General features: G+C 49.5%; 1 protein-coding gene across 1 annotated transcript in view; it reads right to left on the reverse strand.

The window, feature by feature from the left end:
• The window catches only part of SND1 (staphylococcal nuclease and tudor domain containing 1), a 446,649-nt gene that overhangs the window by 219,013 nt on the left and 209,924 nt on the right, over window positions 1–17,712 (reverse strand). Inside the window, exon 11 of the mRNA XM_075061914.1 lies at window positions 9,979–10,068. Coding sequence (XP_074918015.1) covers window positions 9,979–10,068 — 90 coding nt within the window. The remainder of the gene's footprint in view (window positions 1–9,978; window positions 10,069–17,712) is intronic.

A 17,712-nucleotide genomic window follows, 5' to 3' on the forward strand; every position in this document is an offset into this window, starting at 1 on the left:
GGGTCCCCCAGGGAAGGTTTTGGGGAGACCAGAGTGAGCCAAAACACTGGAATTTTTGGCTGGTGGCAGCAATATCAGATCCAAGCTGGCAATTAAGCTTGGAGGTTTCATGCTAGCTTCTCATTTTATGAACGCTAAGGTTCAAATCTGAGTAGGAAGCTATGACACACAGTACCTCTGTTCCATACACCCCTTCACCCTAAAGCACCCTCAGAGGGGATCACTTCCACAGCACTGAGACGCAGCTACCTCTGGGGTGCCAGTGGAGCAGCACCACGCTACTGCCAGGGAGAGGAGGGAGGCACAAGGCACTTCACGATCATCAGGACTAGCCAGTCAGACTGTCCCATGCAAACTTCAACAGCCACAGGCTATGTAGCCCTGGTTTTACACAGCTCCTAGGCACCAGGCTGGGATGCCAGATTCAGCACTGGCTTGGCACTTACAGCACTTCCTCCCAAAGCACCGACCTCACTCCCTAGCACGCAAAGAGGCGCTCGCAGCAAAAGGCTCCGGACACTGCCTTTGCAGTGGTGGCCAGTCACACATCCCTGGAGCTACAGTAGCAGGGCTCAGCAGCTGGTGTGCTGTGACTGCTGCTTATCACACTGATCTCAGCACCGCAGCGTGCCTGTCTGCCACATCCAGCTGCTGGCTCACCTTAGACAGCCAAGAACCATGTCCTGGTGATGTGGACAGAGCCCAGCCAAGCCAGGCCAGGCCAGGGGCTTCCTGGGGCTAGCACAACAGCGACATGGACACAGCTTGGCAGGAAAGCCAGCTGTGCTAACCGCCCTCTCCTCTGAGGGTGGAACACACTCTCCCCAGTGACTGACCCCCTCAACTCCTGGCTGGTGAGATCCATGCAGGACTTTGGGAGCCTTCAGGGCATTACAAACCCCATGAGAAAAGGTAGTGTTCTTCTGTAACTGATGTTCCTCAAGATGTGGTGCTCATGTCCACTCAGCTTCAGTGTCTGTGCTCACCACATGCACTGGTGCCAGAAATTTTTCCCTCAGCAGTATCCGTAGGGGACCATCTCCGACACTCCCTGGAGTGGTGCGCACATGCCACAGTACATAGGGAAGGCTGACACCACCTTGGGAAGGAAGGCCGGGTGGGGTCAGACTGGGAGTAAACCATTGCCAGCCATTGCTGCAGGGGTTGCATCCGGAGCCTGGCGTGATGCACCACATATATACACACTCCCATGTGACCTAGTGGGCAAAGGCAAACGCTGGCTGTGGATGGGGAAATGCAGAAACTTCCGCAATGAGGTCCATCAATGCCCTGAATCTCTCCAGTGGCAGGAATGCCCTGGCGCAGGTCGAGTTGAGCACCTCTCCCGATAAACTCTATCCTCTGTACTGGAACTAACATGGATTTTTTGTCGCTTACAAACAGGCTGAGGTGACAGCAGGTGGCTAACAGCATCATGACATCCCTTTGGGCCTGGCAGCAACCCTCTTCAGTAATTCCTAGTGCGCTTCAGCATCACCCGGAGAAACCGGGGGGGGGGGGCCCATTATAGCCTCATCTGGCAATGACAAGGAAGATGCCGGTTCCATAGGGTCCTCCACAATCATTGGTGGGCCAGTGGCTTGCTCCCCTGCTCCCTCTTGGACCTGCTGGGTCCTCGTGCCCGAGGCTTCATACACTGGAGGCGGGCAGGAGAGAGGATCCCAACACCGAGTGGGCAGCCTGGGAGGGCTGGATGAACCCTCATAGGCTCCATGGGTACCACAGGGCTGGTTTCAGTGCCGACAATACAGCCCGTATTGCTGGTACCAGAGCTTGTCCCACCATCAGGGAACCTCACTTGGAACCACGGCTGGCTCCTGAGCGGTCACTCCCAGGTGACCAGGACAGCCAGTGCCAGTCACTCTGCCTGGAGCCTGATCTGGAGCGAGGTCTTGAGGACCGGTGGTGCTTGACCCATCCGCAATGGCTTGGAGACGATGATCTATGTCTGGCGCTTGACGAACAGTACCGGGATGAGGAATGGGGCCAGGAGTTGGAATGGGCCTGGTGTCAGGAAGTGCTCCCCCCCACACACACAGTGATGACCTCCATGTAGTTTACTACAGAAAACTAGACATACTATAATACAAGGATTCCTGAGTTCGTATGAACGAGAAAGAAATAGCAGTAGCTGAAGCAGCAACAGTTCCAGCACGGTCACTAGCAGCAAGAAATAACTGAGGGTGGGGGAAGCTGGCAGCGCCACTCCAGGGGGCACCGGAGCCGGTCCCCTACGGATACTGCTGATGGAAACACTTCCAGCACAGGTGCACGTGGTGAGAGCACACACCTACACAGCATGGATATAACATAAGAACAGCCGTACCGGGTCAGACCAAAGGTCCATCTAGCCCAGTATCTGTCTACCGACAGCGGCCAATGCCAGGTGCCCCAGAGGGAGTGAACCTAACAGGCAATGATCCAGTGATCTCTCTCCTGCCATCCATCTCCACACTCTGACAAACAGAGACTAGGGACACCATTCCTTACCCAGCCTGGCTAATAGCCATTTATGGACTTAACCACCATGAATTTATCCAGTTCTCTTTTAAACACTGTTATGGTCCCAGCCTTCACAACCTCCTCAGGTAAGGAGTTCCACAAGTTGACTGTGCGCGTGAAATGAGTAAGCACTCGAAGAAGAGAAGGCTGCACTTCACCTGTGTGCGACTCAGCTCTCTCTCCTGCAGTGGGGAGAACAGCCCTGCCCTGCCACACCGCACAGGGGGAGCATATATACACTGACAGAGAGATGCTCAGATACTACAGTGAGGGGGGATAAATACCAAAGACAGAAATATTCAGCTAAGAGGCAGCTTGCTTGAAAATACCCTACATTAGCCCAATGATCATCATCAAGAGCATTATGATGCAACCCGAAGCAAAGAGCAGTGAGCAGTCTAAATGCTGACCCACCTCGTTCCAGTTCATTTGGAAAGGAACTGCCTTCAAAGGCCACTAAATTCACTACTGGGGTTTGGGGGGTTTAATGAAGGAATCTGCAGCGAAGATTGATCCCGACAGTGAGCCATGTGAAGGCAAGGACGAGCTGCCTCATCTAAGCCTGTCATTTTAAATCAAAATGCATTTCCAAGCTCTAGGGACTGTTTTGATCATTAACGCAGAGGACTTTTTCAATCGCTTAACTCAATCAAATTAATCTGAAGAGAAAAATGTGGAGCTGACAAAGGAAATATTTAGAAAGCAAACTATGCAGCATCAAAGGCAATTGGAAACAAGATTCCCAAGGCTACCCAAATAGCAAAGCCGAAAGAGAAGGCTGGAGAATCTGCCAATGAAATGCACGGCCCAGGCAATGTGTTACAACAAGGTTATACTGGGGCGGGGGGTGTTAAAAATGGAGGTCTTAACTTGCAACCAAATATCTATTTGCTTCGATTTATGTGGGCCACTGGCTTCTTACCAGCCACTTCCGGAGCGTGAAAAACTGCCCTAATTCCTCCTTCCTTGCTTCTTTCCTGCCAGGGGGATTCTGAAACAAAGATCACTGAAGGGTGCTGGGCTTCCTCCCAGGCTGGTGGCTATTTGTTCCTCCCACCCTGACCCTGTAGCCACCTCCCCCAGAACACATCTGGCTCAGACACCGTGGATACACGATCCAGCACTGCAGCTTTAATCCAGTCCCCAAGAGAGTTCAAAAGGGCACAGAAATCAACCTTGTGCAACTCTGCAGAGGAGGGATTTGATGTGGAGGAGCAGCCACTACAGACCAAACGAGCAGACAGGTGGGAGCCGAGTGGCAATCCTGGGAGGCTGCAGAGCCTGCAGTAGCTATGGAGGAAGGACCGCAGCATGAGAGGCTGCATTGAGGCCGAGCCCTAGGATGGGGATTGCTGTGCTACAGCCAAAGGCCAGCCTGGGCATGCCACTGAGCAGAAGGAAACCAGAACTGGGAGAAAAGACTCTGGTTCTGTGCTGAGCTAGGGCAGCTTACTGTGGGTTGGGCTCAAGGCAGAGGATTTAGACTCAGACTTTAAGGCCAGAAGGAACCATCATGATTATCTAGTCTGACCACCTACCTGCACATTGCAGGCCACAAAGCCTCACCCAGCCACTCCCATAACCTCTGGCTGAGTTACTGACGTCCTCAGAGCTTGATTTAAAGACTTCCAGTTACAGAGAATCCACCATTTACTCTAGTTCAAACACCAGCAAGTGACCTGGGCACATCCTGCAAAGGAAGGTGAAACCCCCCACAGGGATTTGTGAAGGTGAGCTGCAGAGGCGAAAAGGTCTCAGCCTTTTATTAATATCGGAAGAAGGCCTCTCAGCAACTCTTCAAAAGAGTTTTGCTGCTCAATTTTTACACCGCAAATACAGGTCCAGCCAAGCCTGTTGTTCCTGACAAATATCCCTAGCCAACTGGAGAGCTAAACAACTGATGTCAGCACAAATACCAAGGCAGTGAGACCTACGGGCAAAAGATTTCTATTCAGGCTGGTTAAAGATCTTGGCTGTGTTTCATGCCTGCCACACAGCTTGAGGGGCTAAAGCCTCAAAGGTAGGAAAAATGAAAAATCCACAACCAAGACTTTCAGGGTGGTTCCCAGTAACACAAGCAAGAGACTTGACATGAGCGCTGTTTACAAGGTGAACACGCAAAGAAGTGCATCTCTTTACAGGAGACTTCAGATACTGCCAAGAAAGCAGGAAGGGCTCAACACCAAGGAAACATGGAGTGCCCCATGGCTGAGCTCATGGAGCTGGGGAAGGCAGCATTAACAGTAATGGAAAAAATTAATCACTGATGTGCCCAGGAAACTGACAGATGACGTGAGCTGTGACCAAAAGAGCTAATGCAATCCTTGGATGCCTGAACAGGGGAATCTCGAGTAGGAGCAGAGAGGTTATTTTATCTCTGTATTTGCACACTGGTGTGACCGCTGCTGGGATCCTGTGCCCGGTTCTGGTGTCACAGTTCAAGAAGGATGCTGAGAAATTGGAGAAGGGTCAGAGAAGAGCCACAAGAAGGACTTAAGGATTGGAAAACCTGCCTGTGCGTGACAAGTTTAAGGCGCTCAGTCTATTCAGCTTAACAAAGAGAAGGTTCAGGGATGACTTGATCAGTCTAAGTAGCCACCTGGAGAACAAGTACTTGATCCTGGGCTCTCCAATCTAGCAGAGGAAGCTCTAACATGATCCAACATCTGGAAGCTGAAGCCAGACAAATTCAGACTACAGAAGGTGTAAATTTTTTTTTTATTTTTTTTTTTGATTAAACAGTGAGTAATTAACCATGGGAACGATACACCAAGGATCGTGATGGATTCTCCATCACTGGCAATTTTTAAAATCAAGATTGGGTATTTTTCTAAAATCTGCTCTAGGAATTATTTGGGGAAATTCTCTGGCCTGTGTCAGACGAGATGATCACAACGGTCCCCTTCAGGCCCAAGAATCTATACTTAGCTCATTGATTATTTATCCAGTACCCACGTACAAAACTTCATGACATTTAACATAGTTCTTTGCATGTTAAATTTGTAGAGTTCAAGAACAGAAGGGATGTTCCAATCTTCTCATCTGACCTGCATCACAAGGGCCAGAGAACCTCACCTCACCCAAGGATTTGACATTTCTAGGATTTTTTAATCAAGCCCATAGCTTTTTTCTGTGTGTGTTAAAGAGAGAGAGTCTTGATTTAAAGAAGGTACCACATCCCCAGGTCAACTGATCCCAGAGTTAATAACTAAAAGACACTTAATGTGCTAGCTAGTGAGGAGAAAATTGGTGCTCAGCTTATGGAAGTTCCCTAAACCCACATGCCCAGAGAAGTACAGTGAAGTTCCACCCTCTAGCAAGATGCACTTGACTAGGCCACTGCATAACACAGCAAAGGGACATAGCAACTATTATGTTCATGTCATGTGTTTTGGTAGCTGAGCAGGAGGGATTTGTAAAGTTGCTTATCTATTAAATACAAACAACTGGAAAGAAGTGGTGACGCTGGAAGCAAGGTGCACAGCGGCAGAGGAGAGGGAGTCACAAAGTGTTTCTGAAGGAACTGGGTATCGAGGTACATCCCTGGGCAGAGAAGATGAAGGAGGAGAACAAACCAGTGAGGGAGGGGAAGGTGTCTAAACCAGGAAAGGAAGAAGGAAGACCAATGAGGATTACCAGCACCTTTGGCTTTGGAGCAGCCCTGAGACAGCTCTGCCCATTAGCTAACCCCACAGCGAATAAGGAGACAGGGGACATGTCCCTGCATTGAGACAGATGGGGAAAAAGAGCTGTGGTCTGGGCATGAAACCTCCAGCATCAGTGAGTGGCATGCTTCCCACAGCTGAGCATGCCCACACGCTCACCCCTGCTGCAGAGGCCCTGAACTGCTCCCTGCTCCCCTTCACTGCAATTCTGAGGGGACATCAGATCCACCTGGAGGCAGAGAACGGATTCCGTGGGAAGCAGAAGCTCCCAGACTAAGCATTTTGATTTCTAATTACAAGAGCACCTATTACAAATAGGTTTAGGTGTCCCGACATCAACTACAATCTAGCCCGCCGTACAAAAAGCTGTTACCATTGGCTGCCGAGGCATTACAACCCATTACAGATCTCTACATGCTGAACACCACAGCCCTCCCGGCGAGCTCCTGCCACCAGACGCAGCAACAAATGTCTCAGCAAACCCACATACTGCACAATAACGTTCACACAAATCACCTCCCCAGTGCCAAGCGCACCTCCAGTCTAAGCTCTGCTCAATACTGGTAACCAGCCCCTTAAAGATGCACAGTTATTCTGAAATCTCTTACTAATAGTCAGCTCAGATCAAGGTCCTATTATTTGCAACCCAGGATATAGAAGGACAGAGCCAGCCAGGGGCAAGGACAGAGATATTCTACCAGAAGCAAACTTTGGAACAGCCAAATTCAGGAGCAAGCTCAAGCAGAAACTTTGCTGAGATTAAGGGGAATCCATCTTGTCTGAGGGCACCCCGGCACCCACACAATCTACTCACTCCAAGATGAGCACTTAACATTCACACCCCTCTCGCACAGGGAGCTGCTCCCAGGGACACGCCCACTGGCGCACACAATGTTCGCACTAACTCACTATGCATTCTGCTCACGAGCCACATGGTGCAGAGGAGTCAGAAAGACAAGCCTTCCTGGCTTCCCCATAGCCGTTAGAGGCCATGCAGGAATGGCACACACCTGTATGGGGCTAAAACACAGGTTCTTACGGCTCTGGCTGACCTAGCCGGAAGAGAAAACAGAGCTATTACCAGCAGTAAGTCTACCACGAGCATGACTAATTCAAGAGCAACTTGAGCCAGGACTGGTCTCAGGGGACTCTCTACCCCCAACACCACCTTGCAGCCCAGCTGCCTGACATAATCCATGGAAATGGTGCAAGAACACATCCATCCAATGCTACCTTGAAGGCGTGAGGAGGATGCATTTTTGCTGGCATCATCTAATCAGATGCAGCCCAGCCTTTCAAAGAGTACATCCTGCAACCAGAGCTCCAGACCGACAGAGCCATAGACTTCCAGCCTCGTGTTTCAGAGCTGCAGCCCTTAACCTCACACACAAGGAACAAAACACTGCCAGACCTGCTTCCAAAACAAACCCCAGGCTTCACTCGATGAGGGATTGAGGTGCTTTGAAGCACGTAATTAAGATGGCTTCAGTATATCACGAGCTGCCTAAGTGCCATATTTTCATGTAAACACTTCTTGAAGAACCTGCATTTGTCTAAATTAAAAATAAGCACTCTTGTTGCTAATGAGCTCTGTGGAGACAGCAGCCCAGCCAGGGTCTCCAGCACACTCTGTCATGGGTGTAACAGGAGGGCACTGGAATAGGAAATAGGCTGCTCTGAGGGAGAGGTCTCCACCCTCATAGACACACCTGTCTAGGGATCACTCTTAAAGCAGGCACTAAGCAGCAGAGCCCCAGGGCCCACACTGGACTATTACTAACATATTATTAAAATGCTTTGGAGCCCGATTAGCTGCGCTTGGTATTTATCATCATTCCACCTGCCCTGAAACGGGTGCTGCAGGCGCTCAGAGAAATGGATTCAAAGGGTTTTGCCTGCTTTCATCATCGCTTCTCTACGTGCCCCGGCACCTCAGCTGGAGCTCTGTCTAGCAAAAGGACAATTTCTTCCAGCGACACCTTCTCCCCCCAAAACCCCCTTGTGCAGGGTTATTCTAGCTGTTCTGACGCCAGGGAAAGAACCCCACTGTGCTGCATCAAGGGGAGACTGTCTCTACACACCAGCCCATACAGCCTGTCTGTCTTCCTTCACTCGGTACAGCACCAAGCAGTCAGCACCCTGATGAAAGCAGGAACTAGGCCACAGACAGATAATCTTACTAGACAATTCCCTTTAACACCCTATCACCATCCCTTTCCAAATGCCAGTTACTGGATGAAACCTCCTTTTAGGCTCACGTTGGCCCAGAGATCTGGGGTTTTTAGGTCAAATTCCCTACAGCCATTTCCTGAAGGAGACAAGCGACAGACTTTTCGCCACTTAAAAAAACCCTGCAAGTCTTTTTAATATATAAAGAAGTCTCTGAAATAGAAAGATGCAATTAGGCATGGAAATAGTCCTCAATGAGCAGCAATGAGCTGCCTTGCTACGGAGGAAAATTGATTTATTTGACCATTTTATATGCATTTGAAAATTGCATCCTGAGCACGTGCATCGGTAGTAAAGTGCATATTATACTCTTCATTCCCCAGAATGGCTCTAAACCAGCACAGAAAAACAGGCCAGGAAAACAAGGAACTAGACGGGGATGGAAATAAGGACATTACCTGGTACCGAAGAAACAGTACGCACTAACGTAACTGAGGACTGGATCCTACCACCACGTGGGGACAGAGGTGGAGGTATTCAATGTTTGCACTGTGGTGGCTCAGAGCCCCCATATAAGATCAGGCCCCCACTGCACTAGGTGCTGTGTACACACAGTAAGAAACAGTCCCTGCCCTGCAGACTATCAGCTAAATAGGCAACGCAGAGAGGGGAGGAAAAACAGAAGCACTGAGAGAACTGACTTGCCAAAAGGTCAGGCAGCAGGTCAGTGGCAGGGCTGAAAATAGAACCAGTATCTCTAGGCTGAATACTGAATCATGTAACATTAACACTGTATGCATCTTGTCATAGCAAGCCAGGATAGCTTCCACCTTCCCAGCCACATTCAGTCGCAGGGGTGTAGATCGACGTCACCGGAGCATACATGGAAAAGGACGTGCCCTGGGACTGTAGCCCAGACCTCTCAATGTTCACTGCAGCAGATGGTTGAAAGTGAAACTCGAAGGACAGAGGAAAGTACTGCACAGCATGCGGCCAGCTACACAGGAACAGGCGGCTAGTTCTTTGCCTGTGCATTTTAAAGAATCTTAGAGCTCAAAGGGAGCTTGCTTGCTTCTGTTTAGCATTGGGGCCATTTCTTTGGCAAGAAGCCCTCTTCCCACCCCTAAAACAGGATAGCACTACCGTATCTCTCGCCAGCACCTTCTACTCTCAAGCGCTTATGGGGCTGGGATTCTTCACCATCCCCTAAGCACGTGCAGCCGTGTCTGGAGTGGGAAAGCACCAACAGCGGTTGCACCAGACAGCTGGAGGAACAGGAATTCTATTCTGCTCCCTAAACTTCTCCTGGGACACACTCAGAACATGGGGGGGATAAAGCTACTGTGAAATTGAACAGCCGCCATGGGGTGGGTTCCCCTCTCTCCCAGGAACAGCAGCTCCAGCAGCACAGCACCCCACACACACACCTCATGGAGGCATCAACTTTGTACAGTGTCATAAAGAGCGCTACCCAACATATTTTCAACACTTCTTCCAGTAGCAACTGGGTTTTCCTTGGTCTAAGCCTGCTCACAGGAGGTCACAGGAGATGGCAGCTCTAGCCAGCTGGTCTGCAGGTTGCTCCAACAAGCAATTTCTAAATCCTGTTTCAGTTTCTTACCTTCTTTCCAATGAGCTTCTTCCGCAGGAACTCCCGAGCCTCAAACATGTATGGAATGTCATAGAGTGGGCGCAGCTTCCGGTTCTTGTCCTGCAATGAAGAAGAAAACCCCAATAAGCTTGGTAGCAGCAAAAAGTGAAGGTGCAGCCAGCCAGCACACTGCACAGAGGGCCCTGAGCAGCAGAAGGGACTGCACTCAAGCAGCAGCACAGAAAACAGGGGCACTAGCTATTTGATCCTGGATCATAAAGGCTTGACTACACAGTGAATTGACCAGAATAGCTACTGAGCAAGCGCTACTCCAGAATAAGCTCCCCATGTGGACACGTGATTCTGGAATAAGTCACTTCATTCTGGAATAATTACTGCACTTCCAAAGTGGAGCAATTATGGAATAAAGTGATGGTATTCCAGAGCAGAGTGTGTCTACATAGGGAGCTATTCTGAGCAACTTTATCATGTAGACAAGTCCCAAGAAGCAGATTTGAGGGATCAAAATTTACCCTCATCCTCTCTTCATCTCTCCAAGCCAGCATAGGACTGTCCCCAGCAGCACTTCTTCCACTTTAGCCTTAAAGTTTCCCATGCAAACAGAGACACCTCCCGCACCCGCCAAGAGACTGCTCCTCAGCCTGGCCTATCTTATCAGGAGGTTATTCTTGATACTCAGCCTCCATTTGCCTTTACTCAGTTTTGTTCAATTCCGCCTAATTCCAGCCCCTCTTGCCCGGGAGGCTTACCCCTGCAGATCACATGACCAGCCGCAGCCTTCAATCATTGCTTAGCCAGGTTGGTGGCTGGTAGCTTCCTCATTAACAGGCCTGCTCCCACAGGGACATGAGCCTCCCATTTCACACACACAGATACAGTGCCCATTGCTGGTCAACGCTCCAAGACCCTCCAAGAGGCACTTCTGCATGGATGCACAGCGCAAGAGAGTGGAACAGGGATGAACGGCGATGCACAATGGCACCATCTGAAGCCCCATCAGTCCTGGCAGCTAAGCAGGGGTCACCCTTCGGCCTCTACCCGCATCAGACTCCGATTCCAGCACTAGTAGCCACAGAGCTCCTTGCCTTTTGGAGCAGCCTCTCAACGGAACGGCAGGTTCAACTGGTTTCTCAGGAGAACTCAACAGCAGCTCAGCGATTAAAAGGGTGGGGGGCTCGGTTTTATCGCAGGAACCCACTGAATCCTGCAAATTTGCACACTCATTTGCAAGGCTGGAATGCACTGCATCCAGGCTTTACAGCCCGGCATGTCTCAGCTCCAGATTACACAACACCCCGAGCATTTCCTGCGGGGCGGGATCAGAAGGCTTCTCATTAAGAAGCCTTTGCACACAGCACCTTTGTTCCCACCCATACTGTTTTCACCTCCCCACCAAAAAGGGCTCCTTAATTAAGGTAACCTGGCAAGCTCAGTGCATGTCCTCTGCTCACACAGGCTCTGGTGGAAAAGTTGCTCATTAGGCAAGCTCATTATTGGCTAGTGATTAATAGCACTCCTGGGACGCGACACCAGTGAAAAGGAATCGCAGGGCATCTCACTGCATACCAGTTACCGCTGTCTACCAGCTGCTTAAGGCATCTTGTGGTGATAAAGACCCTTCAAAGAGCAAGAGGAAAAAAAGTTTCCAGCAGAAATAGCTGCCACGCAGTCAGAGTTGTGGGGGGTGGGAAACAACAGGGAGTTTTAACAAGGGGAAAGCTAGAAATCTGAATGCAAATGCATCAGCAAGGCTAGTAAGCAGTGAATGACTGGGAAGCATTAACAACACACACTTGCAACGGGACCTGGAGAAGTTCAGGGAGAGAATGAAAGTACATCAACTTTCCTAAATCTTTGCTGTGAGCGCTGCTCCCACAAACTTATCTCAGCTCCCAGTGGGCAAAACCTCCACTGGCAGAACCCCACCAACACCAAGTCATGGACAGGCTCAGAAGCCGGAGTCAGGGAGAGTGCACGGCCCTCAATTCTAGAGGGGGTCTCCCCACCTCGACCCAAAGCTTAAAGCCAGCTGGTGGGGACATTTGCATTGGAACTGCCCACACCAGTCACCTTAAGGCCAGAAGGGACCATTATGATCATCTAGTCAGAGGAAGAGGGGTCCAGTCTCTGCTCCACCCCAGACTTCCTGGGACTCATCAGGCAAGTCACTGTGTGCCCCGAGCCTCGGTGACCACATGGAAAGTGGGGAAAGAGCGTGGCCCTACCTCGCAGGGGTGTTGAGAGGATAAACACAGTACAGAGTGTGATGCGTCAGATGCGACAGCAATGGGTCAGACAACCTGACAGGCCACGGAGACCTCGGTCCGCCATGCTGATCACTACCGTCTCCTTGTACTCCCATCTGTATCTATCCATTGCCTCTCATCTTAGGTGAACTGTGAGCTCTGTGGGGCTGTCTGTCCTCAGCCCCCAGCACAATGGGGTCCTGCTCATGACTGGGGCGCTGAGGTGCTATGGTAATATCAATAAAAATAAGGCTTTTCTGATCTACCTAGCACAGGCTAAAGAATCCTGCAGGAGGAAGGATTACTGGGGGTTCAAGACCAGAGCTGTGTATAGGAGGGCCCAATACTACCCACAAGCACCAGAATCACCTGGAAACATTAATGGGTAAACCAGCAGTTCTCAAACTTGATCACTTCCTGTTAGGTTCACTCCCTCTGGGGCACCTGGCATTGGCCACTGTCGGCAGACGTGATACTGGGCTGGATGGACCTTTGGTCTGACCCAGTGCAGCTGTTCTTATGGGGGTCAGCACAAGCTCCACCTTGACCCAGGGCAACAGGGCTCATGCTGCTGCCTCATGTCCCCCTCCTCCCCCCGCCACATGGGGCAACATGGCTTAGGCTCCCTGCCCCCCACGTGCCATGTGGCAACTCTGTTGTCGGGGGGGTTGTGGTACAACTCACTTTGAGAACCCCTCGGGTAAACCAATGCAGCTCCCTATTACAGCCATTAGAGCTCCTTAGTTTCAGTCTGCTCAGGACTTGATCCCTGCAGCAGGCTTCCCCTTACACTCAGAATTGTGGCTACTTTGCATCAGAAATTTGGTTAAGACAATGTAAGCGAACAGGTGCCGTTTGGGAGGCTGGAGCCTGCCCACTGCTCCCAGCCCACAGCTTGGAGTTACAGCAAACCTCCAACTCAATGGAAAAGAACTATTACGCTGTCTATTTCATCCCAGAACATACAACCCTGACGCAGGCCTCTGACCTCCCTAAGTCTGCAATCTACAGTGGATGCTGGCTCATTAACAAGGATTTTCTGTTGCAGCCCGAGGAATTGACATTAAACACCAGAGAATGTCTCACCCAACAGAAGACGCAACCCCAAGAGCAAAATCTTTAGGATCTGAGCCTCTCAACGACTGGCTCAACAACTGCTTGGCACCTGCTGAGGAAAATCAAATGCACGGACAGAAACAGGCCAAAGTAGAAACAGAGACAGAGGTTGAAATAAGTGTCAAAGAAATGAGGAGTTACTTGGTCGATCCAGTTGTGCACACAACTCACTTGTAAGACTGTGCAATCACCCCGCCCCTCCCATTGCTGTTGCCTGCCACTGTCACTTGTGTCTGAGTTCCAGCCCCCAGCGTCACAGTCACGGCAGGTATACCTTTCTCTTTAAAGCAGAGCAGAGGGGACAGGGAGCTGCAGACAGGGGAGTTTGAGAGGGAATTTGACAGAGAGAGGCTTACGATGGTTAGGAAGACCCGCAACACCTGTGCCAGCACTGCTTCTGTCTCCTCCACCTGCACCTGTAGCCAGAGCATGGATGCTTCTACCCAGATTCTGGTGTGGTTTTGCAAAGACTGTAGCTTGCAATTTTCACTTACTGATATCCAGGCTGGGGGACAGGGGGGCATCCAATGTGAAAGGTGCCTACTGGTGGAATCTCTCAGGCAGCAGGTGGGAGAGCTACACGAGGTGGTGGCTAGGTTGACAAGTATCCATATCCACGAGCAATTCCTGGACAGTGTCCATGTGGAGACAGCTGAGGAAGCTGTCCCAGTTCACAGGACTGCTGACACACCACTGGCGGAGAAGGAGATGGCTCAGGGTGGACACTGACAGCTGGCTCCTTCTGGCAGCGCTCCACCCCTGCTGCGAACCCTCCCGCCGTGGTAATAGGTAACCATTATGCTCTTCTTGATACAGGAGAGAAGGAATCACCCCCTACAGTAAAGGAGGAGAAGAAGACTCGTACCCTTAAGGCTGGAGGTCTGTTGCCACCATTGAAAATGAGGAAACATAGGGTAGTGGTGGTCGGAGACTTTCTGCTGAGGGGGACGAGCGCCCATCGTGTCGCCCTGACATTTCATCTTGGGAGGTATGCTGCTGCGGGGGCTCGTATCCAAATGTTACAGAGGCATTGTCGAGGATTATCCGGCCTTCTGACTACTACCCATGCTACTCATCCATGTGGGCCAAATGATCTGCGAGGTGTGACGCTGAGCGGATCAAGAGTGACTACAGGGCTCTGGAGTACGGGTGAAGGAGTTTGAGCGCGCAGGTGGTACTCTCTTTGATTCTTCCTGTCAAAGGTAGGGGCCGGGCAGAGACAGATGCATCAGGAGGTGAATGCTGGCTGCGAAGATGGTGTCGCCAGGGCGGCTTTGGCTTCCTTGACCACGGGATGCTTTCGAGGCAATGCTCGCGGAGATGGCGTTCACTTTCTGAGGGGGGAAAGACCCTATTTGCACACAGGCTGGCTAACCTAGTGAGGAGGGCTTTAAACTAGGTTTGACGGGGAGGTGATGCAAAGCCACAGGTAAGTGGAGGACATGAAAGACCTGGGAGATGGGTCAGAAACAAGAGGGATCGTGGGCTATAATGGCAGAGAGAACCGGAGGGTGAGGGCAAAACTGGGAGGCAGATCAAACCAGTATCTTAGATGCCTATATACAATGCGAGAAGTAATGGTAATAAGCAGCGAAAGCTGGATGCTAATAAATAAATATAACTGTGACATTGTTGGACACTGAAACTTGGTGGTTACACACGATTGAATGTTGGTGCAGGAATGGGTAGGTTTGCTCAGGAAGGATAGACAAGAGACAAGAAAGAGTATAGCTTAATATTTAAAATGTACACACTTGGACTGAGGTGAGATGGACATAGAGACGAAGCGTTGAGAGTCTCTGGTTAGGATAAATGGGGTAAAAAACAAGGGTGATGTCGTGCTAGGAGTCTACTACAGGCCACCTGAAGAGGTGGATGAGGCTTTTTTAACAATTAACAAAATCATCCAAAGCCAACAGACTAGGGTGGTGATGGGGACTTCAACTATCCAGATATATGTTGGGAAAATAACGCCGCGGGCATCAGACTTATCCAATAGTTCTGGACTGCATTGCAGACAACTTTTTATTTTCAGAAGGTTGAAAAAGCTACTGGGGGAAGCTGTTCTAGACTTGATTTCAAATAGGGAGGAACTCGTTGAGAATTTGAAGTAGAAGGATACTTGGTGAAAGTGATCATGAAATCAGAGTTTGCAATTCTAAGGAAGGTAGAAGGGAGTACAGCAAAAACAGAGACAATGATTAGGAAGGCGGATTTTGTAAGGCTCAGAGAGTGATAGGTAGGTCCCATGGAGTCATGACTGAGGGGAAAAACAACTGAGGAGAGTTGGCAGTTCTACAAAGGGACCACTATTAAGGGCCAAAAGCAAGCTATTCGATGGGTAGGAAAGATAGAAAATGTGGCAAAGACACACTTGGCTAACCATGAGAATCTTGCATGACCTACAAAAAAAGTGGGTCATAAAAAATGGAACTAGGTCAGATTACAAAGGATGACAAAGGATAGGCAAATAACACGGGATGCAGGGGCAAGATTAGAAAGGCAAAGGCATAAAATGAGCTTCAAACTAGCTATGGGAAAAAAGGGAAACAAGAAGACTTTTATCAATACATTAGAAGCAAGAGGAAGACAAGGACAGGGTAGGCCAGCTTCACTGGGAGTGAGGAACAGTAACGGAAACTGGAATGGCAGGATGCTTAATGACTTCTTTTGTTTCGGTCTTCACTGAGAAGTCTGAAGGAATGTCTAAATAGTGAATGCTTATGGAGGGGGGTAGGTTTCCGAAGAATAAAATAAAAAAGAGCAAGTTAAAAACCCTTAGAAAAGTTAGATGTCAAGTCCAGGGCTGATGAAAGCATCCTAGAGAATACTCAAGGAGTTAATAGAGGAGGTATGAGCCTCTACGTATTAATTTATTATCTTTTGGAAAGTCATGGGAGATGGAGAGATTCCAGAAGACTGGAAAGGGAAAATATAGTGCCCATCTATAAAAGGGAAATAAAAACAACCCAGGTGTCATAGTATTCTTTCCCAAATCTGAACCTTAGCGTCCAGAAAATGAGATACTGCAAGAATCTCTAGAGAGAGAGAGAAATTCAGAAGGACTATAGTAGGAAATAGGGAAAATTATTTATGTGCCATCCCTATAACACAAGGCGAATAACATAGGAACCCAGGTGCATAAGTATCTCTTGTGGACAAATCTGAACCGAACTTAATGGCGTCAACGCACACAATGAGATTACTAGCAACGATCACTCACCTATGCACCACGACACCTTAATTACCACACAGCAGCACATTGACCCTCGCGACTAGCGCTGGCCACCGACACCAAGGATTTGGTGGGCCCTGACGCCTCCACGTCTCCACACACCCCCACAGCACTTCCCTGGGGATACAACACACGACCCACCCCAAGACTCAGATTGCCTTGAGTCTTAAGCAACAAAGGGAAATAACGCCCACTCCCTTCGGCCGCACCTTCTTAAACTCAGCTCCCCAGATTCTTCCCACCTGGGTAGGCACAGGAAAGACATGACAGATTCAAGCTCGCATGAATTAAAACCAAGGGATCTTCTCTTTCCCCATTCCTCTCCGAGAGGAGATAAGCACAGAGAACGGTTTTTCACCCCTTCCCGCCTCTTCTTCCTCCGACATCCTCCCCTGGTGAACGTACAGAACTCAATCCGCCTTGAGCCTTAATAGAGAAAAAAATCCAACAGAGCTCTTAAAGACACCAAAGACCTTTTAATAAAAAGAAAGAGAAAAATACAAGTTCTCTCTGTCTCTACGATGGTATAATGATTACGACTCTTATTAAACGCAATCGGATACATTTTATCGGCAGAAACATAGCAATTATAAAATATTTCCAGGCAAACTCCACACATCTGCACATAAAGAAAACAAATAAAAGGACACATCCTGTGTTTCACCTTTGTACTTACAAGTACTGGAAAGCAGAAGATTCAGAGAGCCTGTAGAGACGTGTGGTGACGCGCTCAGGCCTTAGAGAGCACACACACACACGCACACACACACGGAACAAAGACCCACACGCGCAAACTTCGCCTCCACAAGAGTTGAAAGTATCCTGTCTTTCTGATTGGTCCTCTGGTCAAGTGTTGTTTGTTCACACCCTATTCCCAGGTGAAGAGACATTAACGCCTTAGCTATCTGTTATATTCGACACCAGAAACTAAGCGCAGACCAGTTATTTTAAAAGCTTCTGTGGCAGGGAAGATAATTGGAGGGCAGTATTAAAGAATCAGCTGCAAACACTTGGAAGTGTAAGGAGTGATAGGGAATGGGAAGCATACCCTGCATGGATTTGCTAAAGAACCATAATCGTGTCAAAAGCGCAATCTGATCTCTTTCTCTTCGATAGGATAAGAGTCTTGTGGCTAAGCCCGGGAGA

This window comes from Chelonoidis abingdonii, chromosome 1, assembly GCF_003597395.2.
Source record: "Chelonoidis abingdonii isolate Lonesome George chromosome 1, CheloAbing_2.0, whole genome shotgun sequence".
NCBI classification, from domain to species: Eukaryota; Metazoa; Chordata; order Testudines; family Testudinidae; genus Chelonoidis; species Chelonoidis abingdonii.